The 10,986-nt window shown below is 38.7% G+C and overlaps 1 protein-coding gene across 1 annotated transcript; it reads right to left on the minus strand.

Moving 5' to 3' along the window:
- Positions 1 to 1,579: 1,579 nt before the first annotated feature.
- LOC132977880 (sodium- and chloride-dependent neutral and basic amino acid transporter B(0+)-like) lies at positions 1,580 to 10,048 on the minus strand. Its single transcript, XM_061042793.1, has 15 exons — positions 9,803 to 10,048; positions 8,457 to 8,601; positions 8,245 to 8,376; positions 7,561 to 7,722; positions 6,425 to 6,542; positions 6,219 to 6,351; positions 5,953 to 6,093; positions 5,660 to 5,795; positions 5,219 to 5,311; positions 5,009 to 5,134; positions 4,255 to 4,373; positions 4,043 to 4,142; positions 2,483 to 2,592; positions 2,002 to 2,169; positions 1,580 to 1,903 (listed from the first exon to the last, which is right to left on the minus strand). Exons 1-15 carry the CDS (start codon positions 9,854 to 9,856, stop codon positions 1,775 to 1,777), a joined length of 1,866 nt encoding a protein of 621 aa, XP_060898776.1. The 5' UTR covers positions 9,857 to 10,048; the 3' UTR covers positions 1,580 to 1,774.
- Positions 10,049 to 10,986: the final 938 nt, after the last annotated feature.

The raw sequence follows: 10,986 nt of genomic DNA on the forward strand, positions 1-10,986 counted from the left end.
CAATAGGTTTCAATGAAAAGTAACATACATTCTGAGTCAACTTTTCACTGCTGGTATACTCATACACAATTCACTTAAAAGCAGCATTTAAAAACAAGGCACAGGGCTCATAGAGGAGTCAGTGGTCATTTTTTTTCTTCTTTAAGATGAACAGAAATGCCAGTGCAATTTAACATATAAGACTCGTAGCCTTGGAACAATTTGGCTGAACTCGATTTTTTAGTGAGAAAAAGTATATACGTTCGATACAAGTGGAGTTTCCTGTAATGTAGCGCCTTCCTTGTCTTCCATTGCGTTTTGGGGTTAAAAAGAATTACAAAGGTCATGAAGACAAAATGGCTCTTAATTAGATGGTGGTAAAAAAAAAAAAAAAAAAGCACATTAGAATTTAAGTGGAGTAACAAATAAGCATCAGCAAATAATGCCCTGATGTGCTTCATTAGACATGTGATGAAAACAATGCAGTGCAGTCTGTGGAATCAGGATTATTTTTGTGCTAAATGACCACTAGATGGAGCTATTGAAGGGCTGAATGCATCAGCAAAGGGGTCCAAAATGAGGACTTTATCATCTTTGGTTGACAATTATTAATGTAAACCGAGAAGATAAATAGTTTAACAAAATGCACATCCATTACGTCAATCTTCAAAAGACATTTAGTGTGATGGAGCTACGTTAAGACATCAGGTATTAAAACAATATGGTACCCTAGTAGTCCTTAAATCCCTAGAACATGAAAGACAAAAAACACAGTCCTGTTTCTAGTAAGGGACCTTAAATCCCCTTAAAATTGTAGATTTCTCTTGAAGTTGCTACAAAGGCAATCTAGGAAGTCTGTGAGTTTCTGCATGGATGTGCAGATGTTTCATAGATATAAAGAAGGAGCTAAATAATTGTCAGACAATAGCTGATGGGTTACATATGGTGGCTGGGAAGTGCAAAGCAAAATTACAAAGTGTGAAACACTTTTACAAAATTTGAGACAAATTTACATTTTGAAAAACATTTTTATAAAATATAAAACAAAATAACAAGATATGAAACAGTTTTACAAGCGCTGAGACAAGTGTTTCCGCCAAAAACAAACAAAATCACCCCTCACTCAATCTCCTCCGGTGTCACTTCCTGCATTTGGTACATTCCCTTTCCGGCAAGATTCTGTAGTTTGTAAATTTGTTTGGGGACTGGTAAAAGTGTTCTGCCACTTGTACATTTGTCTCGGTGCTTGTAAGTGTTTCACAGCTTGACATTTTGTTTTATAAAATGTAAAAGTGTTTTGTTTTTTTAATTTTCTTGAACAAAATGTAAAAACGTTTTTCTATCATTTAAATGTGTCTAAAATTGTGTTTCACACTTTGTAATTTTGCTCTGCACTTCACAACCACCGTAATTAAAGGACTGCATCTCAGAAACTTTGCTTTACCTCTTTAGCTCTCCACACAGACTTTGTGGAAATATGACTGGACAATATTACTCTACAGAAGCAACAAGTGCAAATCAAATCCATTACAACAGAACATAACTTGTAGCCCTCTCATATTCTGCTTTCTTATGCAAATATGTCTCCAAAGGTTTTAGTGCATAGGAGATCATCTGGCAGTCAGTCTGCTTTTTCATGACCATATTATCGTACTTTATTTGGGTGTTCAGCTTTGGCTAGAAATTATTGATTGAACAGAAACGTGTAAAAACTTTCAAATCACATGAAAGCCATGAGCTGCATGTATTTTTCATATTAACCTTCAGTTTGACTGCATTATTTCTGAATCACAAATTACATTTGCTTATTGTTTGTTGACACTGGTCTTCTATGGCAACAGTTTTGTTCTGAGTAGCGTTCCCCTCGATAGATCTCCAGATAGGGATGCCACTCCTCAGAAGGAACACACAAGCTCTTCACACGCTGTCAAAATAGGGGATGGTTAAGATCATTAAATATGTTTGCACATTTACTCATCCTGCTTTAAAGGCTGCCTGTATTATTCCAGACAACATACACACCTGCCAGAGGCTTCCCTCTGCTCTCATCAGCTTATGTACAGCGACCAAGGGGATCCATATGAGGATGAAAGCAACCATACACCAACCCAGAGCCATGCCCCAGGCTGGGTACTCAATCCCTCCGTAGGTGGGGGGCACGAAGGTTATAAGAGACCACAACAGGACCACCTAGATAAAATACTGAGTCACTAACAGAAAATCTAATAATATTGATACAGGCCGAAAGGGGCCATTATGACTCTTATGCATACAGAGCATGAGGCTCATCTTGTTGCGATAAGTCATGCTGGTAATCAGCAGCCCACTCCTCTAACTACTTCTATGATAGGGCATGTCACACATATACAAACTCTTTTACTAGCTAATTTTATTTTTTATTCGTATAAAGCTAACAAAAGATGCATGGTTAGTTGTTAAGTTAAAAGTGAAAATATCACATTTAATATTTAAAGGAAAAAAACAAAAGACAGGTTCAACTTACGACTATGATGCAGGGGCTGATGAAGAACCAACATGCTCTCCACCATACCCAGAAGCAAAAGCTCTTTTTTCCAATCATCATCTCAATGTCTTTAATAAAAGTGTTCCCACCTGCAATGCATAAGACAGCAAACACATGTTAATGCTTAAAATCAATATAAGGCTGTTGAACTTCAGGTACCAACATGAAAATAAGTCAAGCGCTTGACTGTTTCAGCAATGAGAAACAATTAAGAAACTATAGAAGGACACAAAATTAACCCATGATTATAGAAATCTTTAGTATTTGAGTCCTACCAAATCAAGATCCCAAGGGCTGGGAGAAACCACAACTAATAGCTTTATTTTAAGTTTTTTTTGTTAAAGCTACTTTAAGGGTCTTTGCATTGAGTTTGGTACCCCCTGTGGACAAACCAGTACCTCTTATCTCTTTGCTGATCTCGTCTAGTAGTCTTGTCTGTAGGCAGTGTTTTCTGATGAAAGATCTCGTTCTGCCTATTTTAACAGGTAATCATATCACTCACTGTGAATCTTTGATGTTTGAAATGCCAACAAAGGCTGTTACGGCACCATGCTCTCCCGGGGCCAGCGATTACAGACATTAAAATTAACTATAAATAAATTATCAATCTTACTGCTGGTGTACTGAGTTGCTTTTGAAGGTCATTCAGAGGCATCAGTATTCATTTCAGTCTGTTTCAGGTGAAATACATATCTGAGATGCTTTGCTCCATGCAGAAACTGCAGGAGCTGCTAGAAATAAGGGCAAAAACATCCAACTTTTCTTGTTCATAATCCTTATATCATAAAGTAATAGGCTAGATAGAGCATTTCTGGTTTTGGGAAACCCTGCTGCAGCTTCAGAAGGTGTCTCATTGTCACAGGCATTTGGCCCCTTAACATCTATGCCTAGCCTATAAGTGGGGCAGCAAAAGCTAATTTAGCGGCAGGGTTAGAAATTTGATCTCTCTTCAACGACAGCCACCTCGAACTGGCCTCAACTGCCATGGCTATTTCCCTTGTGGCTTTCTTCAGCAGGTTGGGTTCCAACCCAAACCTTTGCTAGAAGAAGTGCAGTGATGCTGATGGGCAAGCCGCGACAGCCCACTTCAAAAGCAAAAAATCCTGTAAGCCACCCCCTGATATGAGACTCGTCCACCAAGTCCTGTTACTTAGTTTTCTTTAGCCCAAGTAAGATGGCAAGCTCTTCCTCCCAGATTTTTTTCAATATAGTGAACATTTTCCTCGATGTTGATCCTTAGCTTGTTTTTTCTTGAAATTACATAAATGATGTGGTGCAAACAACCCCGTCTGCGCAGCCATATAGCCTAGCTTCCTTGTGGGGCCGAGCTGACTAGCATCTCCTGTGGCTAATATATTTACGATTGACAAGTACCTCATAAAACCTCACTTCAAAAGTACCTAACTATTCATTTAAATGCAGCTGTGAGGAATTTCGCTTTGTGATATATCTTGTGGACAACGTTTTACAGTAATTGTAGTATAAATATTGATACATTTTGTAAATATGGAAAAGACAATGACTGGTAGAGTTATTTACCATAAATGTAGAAGATGCCAACGACCTCGATGAGGGCCAAAAGAAGTAGCACCCAGCTGTTAACAAACTGGTCCATCAGAGTCACCCAGTATATTCCTGCCTATACCAAAGACAATTGTATAAAAAACTAATACATAGAGAGAGACAGCATTTGGGTGGTGTGATGATATAAGACAATAGGAATACAGTCATTGCTGGCAGATTCACTTTACCCTTGTGACACACGGAAGACCCAGCAGGTAAAGGGTGGAAACTGCCGTTATTGTCAATAAAGCTCTCTTTTGTTTGAAGACTTCAGGGAAGGCATCACACAGACAGGTGATGATCACCTCTAATGATGGGGAGAGAATTGAGAATTGTTGAGTTTGTGGTAGTCCACTGTGATCTGTAGCTTCAAACATCCAGTGCTTTGAAAGAAGTAAAGTACAGGATAGGATAGGATCAAGTAATCTGTATTTACAGATTCAGGACCAGACTTTGGAAGGTTTCTGCTTTCGCCGTGTAGTACGTTTGTAGTAAGAGTAGTATTGACCAGTCACATATCAGAAGGTTTTGATAGCTGATTTAAGGATTGTCATGACATCCCAGATCCCATCAGCTTCAATCTGGAAAGGATTTATTTAATTATTCAGGTTCATACCAGCGAAGTAAGCCAGTGTCAAGCCAGTGTGTAGCTTACTATACAAGCTGAGTCCTACCATAAACATATGAACAGGCACTCCTAAAAAAGTTATGGCATTTGTTTTGCGGACATATCGAGGGGTGAATTATGCTTTTCCATTGCATTGCTTGGCAAAGGAAGTGTAGGCTGGAATATGTCTGACCACTGCCTACACCGGAATAACCGAAAAGTTAGCCATTGTATGCCCAGATAGAGGCATAAATCCTCCTCAGATGATAGCCAAATGGTTTTGAGATAAATTAGCAAAGCATGACAGCTTAACCATGTTTTTAAGAAAATCTTACCTAATTGTGCAAACTGGGAGTCCAGGCCAACAATGAAGAGCATAAAAAAGAACAGGATGGACCAGAAGGTGGAAATGGGAAGCTTAGCTAAAGCATCTGGATACACAATGAAGGCCAGACCAAATCCTGCGAAAAGAAGAAGACACAAAACGTCAAAGAGCAGCTTTTTAAAAGTTTATTAAAAATGACGAGTGACTTCGTCTGTCTGACCTTCCTTCACCACTTCTTCAATAGGTTTTCCGTAGACATGAGCCATATGACCCAAGATGGAAAAGATGGCAAAGCCAGCAAACACACTGGTAACTAAAAGGAGATGACAATCTCAAAGTGAGTGACTTCAGACATCAGAAATAATAAGAGCTAGGATGAGGCTTCTTAAATCCATTTGTAGGGTCTAATATCAGATTTAAACAAAAAGACAGAATAATGAGCACTTAGTTGTCCCACCAGATTGCTGTTTACAGGTGTCTGGTTTGATACTATCACTCTGATGTGCCCATGTTAAAAAAAGTATACATATTGACTTCAATTTCTCTAAATTAAGTACTTATGCATTACACTATTTTCTTGCTCAAAAAAGATCAGATGATAATGCAAATTAATTATTGTGATTAGAAAAAGTGCACCAATAGAATCGTTTTTTTCCCCCACCGTGGTTAGTGACAGTGACAATAACTGAATCCATGAACATGTTGTTGTGAAAGTTGCCGTAGGAAGCAAGAGTCAAAACTCCACTTGTAGCAATAGACAGGGAAAAGAAAGTCTGAGTTGCTGCATCCTTCCAAACCTAAAACACAGAATGTTGGGTGTAATCAGCAAATGTTAGCATGCTAGCCATACGCTAGGAGGTTTAGTGGTAAATGTTGTATTTGCTTAATATTTGCATATTAGTGTAGATATTCTGCTCTTGTTGACTTAAGCATACATAGTAGTTAGGTTATGACCTGTCCTTCTGTCAGTTTAGTCAAATTGGATTTGGAACCGATGAAGTACTCTAGTCCATCCCTCGCTCCCTCTAGTGTCACCCCTCTGATCAGCAGGATCAGAATCACCACGTAAGGAAATGTAGCTGTGAAATACACAACCTGGAGAGAGAAAATCATTCATCTTTTTACTGAATGTGTGAAAAGGATGTGAGTAAGGGTTAAGCACAGGAGATTTTCGCTTTTATTTGCAGGAGAAGTCTAACTATGAGGTATAGGTGACTTACTTTGCCGGATGACTTGATGCCTTTAATGAGTGCTGCAGCTAGAATTGAGGAGCTCAGCAGCAGACAGAGGGCCAAGTGCCAGACTACTGGTCCTGTTTCATCCAGACCACTGGATCTCTGCAGAGCCACACGGCTGAGGAGGAGAGAAATGTGAGTGTACAGCCATAAGAACAACATGTGAGTATTTGTGATCAGGTTTTTCTTACTTCCAGTACTGCTCACTCGGGCTCTGCACTGGAACTGTGATTGTGTTAGATAAAGGACATGTGCTGTTTACCTGATGAGTCCAGTTGGCCACCAAAACACCACTGACATTGCAATACACTAGAAAAGAACAGAAGTCAAGTTAAAGGCTACATCAAGGCATCAGTCTATGTGATGGGTTTGTACATAAAAACTCCTCAAAAAAAGTTTGGAAACATTATTTTGGTCAATTATTTCGCCCCTTAAATAATACTAATTGGTGTTGTATTTTATATTGTTGGAAAGCCTGATTAGTCACCTTTACAACGGGGTATAACTTGTAAGGATCGTGCATTCATGGAATGAGCAACACTGCTAGACGTGTGGGTAGCGAAAAATGTGCCAAAATCCCCTGCAATGTTCTTCTGTTGGTATTCACTCCTGTTTTGAGTTGCTTGGTGGAATGGATGATTGCACTCTCCCACAGTAATACGTTTTTTACACTTTATTCATTTTACACTGTCAGGGACCTCAGTAGCGTGTGGAAGATCCATACGCAGCCACAACCGCTTGGCACCTCCTCCTCATGCTGGTCACCAGCCTGGTCACATTTCGGAATGGGGTGGCATCCCATTCCTCAACCAGGAGTTGTTGAAGGTGTGTTGGTCACTCTGGCATGAACAGCATGCCCAAGATGATCCCACAAGTGCTGTCAGTCAGGTGCCAATCAGGTGCCAGTCATACACCCGTAATTGACACACACCTGGCAGCACTTGAAGCTCAAAACAGGAGTGAATACCAACAGAAGAACATTGCATGGGATTTTGGCACATTTTTTTAGAGCGCTACTCACGTTTAGCTGTGTTGCACATTCCACAAATGCATGATCCTTACAAGTTATACCTCGTTGTAAAGGTGACTAATCAGGCGTTCCAACGATATAACATACAACACCAATTAGTATCATTAAAGGGGCGAAATAAGTGACCGAAATAATGTTTCCAAACTTTTTTTGAGGAGTTTATTTTCATAGACCTTGGTAAAGAAAAAAACACCACCAAACTGACTTCTTAAATGGTTCTCAAACTTTTGCTGAGAGTGACAGATATCATCTAATATAATAATAATAATAATAATAATAAAAACAAAGAAAATGCACCTAAAGGTGTGGTGCTACATTGTCTGTCAGACCAGCTGTAGCATTTGGACCAGGGCAGAGGAAACTGGAAGGAGGCGAACATGTAGAACAGGCAGTAGGCCACAATGATGTTGTAATAAATTGCCACTAATGTGTTCAACATAACCATGGAAAAGCCAACACCTGCAAAAGATAATACATGATAAAGGGACTTTTAATATGTGACATCATTAAATGCTTACTTCAAATTCTGACCCCACTGAGACCTCAAAGCTCACATCACCATTTTTCTATGGGTTAAAATCGACTGGGGATGAAAAAATGTCCAACAGATATATTAACATATATATGAACAGATATAATGGATTTACAAATAACATTGAAATGTATATTAATTTATTAAAATATTGTTTTAACCATACATCATTGTCTATAGATGAAGTACTTCACTGGTACTGCACTTATCTTCAATTAAAGCTGGAACAAGTAAACCAATATTGGATTTTTCCATTAACAAAAAAGGATTTTACAATATTTGTTTTTATCAGCAAAAATTCACTGAAATTTGAGAATTTTCTCCACAAATTTGCAGAATTCACTTCAACTTCCTTTCATATTATAAAATAAAAACAATATAGTTATATTCAATATCTTTGCCTTATGCAAGGAATTCTTTGAAATATTTTCCTGCTTAATCAGGTTTACCCTGCAGGAGTGGCACTGCTCTCCACACGTTGATTGGACCTTGGCTGCAGAACTGACCAATGGCGCTTTCCAGGAAGAAAAGGGGAATTCCACAAAATACCAACATCAGGAAATAGGGAATGAGAAAGGCACCTGCCCAGGGATTAAATCAAGTTTTTAAGATTTCCAAGATACTTAAAATACTTGTAACATAGGTGATGCCAAATACTTACCCCCTCCATTTTTAAAGGCTATATATGGAAATCTCCAGATATTTCCCAGGCCAACAGCAAAGCCTATCATAGAGAGCATGTACTCTGTCTTGTTGGTCCAGTTTCCACGCTCAGGATTCTCATCACCATCTTCGGGAGGAAAGTCCTGCTCAAAGCGTCAAAGAAACAGTTCTTAGTTGACAGACAGTATGCAGTGTTTGGTAAATTTCAGGCATTACAAAATCACTACAGATAAACACTGTACACTACAAGAATCTCCTCAAACTGTTAAAAGTATTATTATTTAGATATCTACAGTTTAACATTTCATCAAAAAACAGCTATATCCACTGATTAACAACCCTTCACCAAAACTAATCAGAAGTTATTTATCAGCTTGGGGCACTGGTGGAGCAGTGGTGCAGTGGTTAGTGCGCACGCCCCATGTATGGAGACTGAAGTCCTCCAAGAGGGCGGCCAGGGTTCAAATCCGACCTGTGGCTTCTTTCCCGCATGTCATCCCCACTCTCTCTCTCCCTGATTTCTGACTCTATCTGACTCTACACTGTCCTATCTCTTGAATAAAGGCACAAAAAGCCAAAAAAAATCTTTAAAAAAAGGAGTTATTTATCAGTTATAGTAACAAGATTTTTGTCACACAGTTATTATAATGTTGTGTTTTTTTGTTTTTGTTTTCATTATTATTTTGTTGGGCCATTTTGTCTTTATTTGATAGGACAGCTGAAGAGAGACAGGAACTGTTGGGAGGAGAGTGGTGGCTGACATGCAGCAAAGTGCCGAGGTCAGATTGGAACCCACATTCGCTACTACAAGGACTATAGCCTCTGTACATTTAGCGCTAGGCTATCTGCACTAAAAATGTTATGTTTTTTAAATTCAAACTTCATAAAAGGAGGGGCGCCAGATGGCATGGTGGTGATGTCTCACGCCCCATGTGCTGAGGCTGAAGCAGCATGCTGTTCCACAGTACTCTCCATTTAAAGCTATTTAGTTAACCGCTGACTGTTAATCATACAGACACAAACACATTGTGGTATGTGTCAACATGATTAGGAATTCAGAGTTCTGGTTAATTGCAAGGGATTTCACTGTTGATCTTTTCAATGACGGGCTACCGGACACCATCAGCGTGCCCAACATCATGTCAATATTTAATTTCAGTCGGCTCATGATATGACATGGCAAGGCATTTCCTTCTGTGTGACATTGCTTGACTAGAAACATTGTGAATTTGTTTTCTTTTTTTTAGCACTGTGAATAATGAATGACCACATATATTATTGACTGGTATAGTCCTACTTAGCCTATAGTTACTTTCATTTAGTTACATATGTCTGCAGTCCTACCTGATCAGAGAGAATAGCAAGATCCTTGGGAAGGTTCGAGCCATATTTGCTCATTTCAAGTCATGCGTTTCAGATGATTTGATGAAGAAATTCCAAATGACTTAATAGAATTATCCAAAGTCACACCCACTCAACTGAATTCTTGCCAATGAATCCTTAGACGGACAGGTCTGTTTGTGAGAATGTCATATCAGCTCTTCATACACATTTCTGCAGACCAAACCTCAGGACCACCTATGACAGAGCTGTAAAGTCAAATCTACACTCATTTGTGTGTTTGCAGCCTACATCACACAGTCAGCTGATCCCTACGACAAGCTTTGGGCTTAATAAAATAGTAAGCAAACAGGATGAACAAACAGGGCACTCATGTAAAAACAGAGTCATGACAAACAAGAGTGACAGCAACCCTCACTGATACATAGACAAACACACTTAAAATGAGCTGTTCCCATGCTTGGGAAATTTACACAAACACTTATTGGTTTCAGCAGGCAGTCAGTTCAGGTTACAAGTCATTGTTGAGTTTGTAATCAAAATTAGCACAAATGATATGCAGAACAAGATTTGACCGTAAAAGATGCCATACTGCTTAATAATGCTTAAAATTTAGATAAGATTTAGAGTGTTGGAGCCAAAATGTGTTTATTTTTTTTATTTTTGCTCATTTAGATCTTTGAATGATTCACTAAGTCACACTGTGTGATACTGTATGTATGTGTAATACTGATACTGAACACTGGTTAGATAGCCTTGGCTTATGCTTTGCATAAAGCAGAGGATCCAGGTGATTGCATTCAGTAGTGTTAGGGATGCATACCTTTTTTGACCGTCTTGGGGTGTCAGATTGATTTTAGTTTGATTTTGTTTTGGATTTATCAATACATCGTCAGTGTGGATTATTGGAATCTTAAAATCACAGACTTTAAATACATGGATTTGACTTTGCAGGCTACTGCTCTGTAAACAATCATTCAGAAGGATCCTTTCTTTAGAGGCTCACTGGATGTTCATCATCATTATGCATTGATTACCTAAACATTGTGTTCAATAACAATAAACTATTACTGGCCTTGATTGATTTTGGAAACTGATATTCAGACTTAACGCATCTGGTAAAATATACTTGGAACTTTTTTTGCTCTTGGAGGTACAGCTGGCGAGCTAATGTTAAAGGAATAGAT

This window comes from Labrus mixtus, chromosome 7, assembly GCF_963584025.1.
Source record: "Labrus mixtus chromosome 7, fLabMix1.1, whole genome shotgun sequence".
In the NCBI taxonomy this organism is placed as follows: Eukaryota; Metazoa; Chordata; class Actinopteri; order Labriformes; family Labridae; genus Labrus; species Labrus mixtus.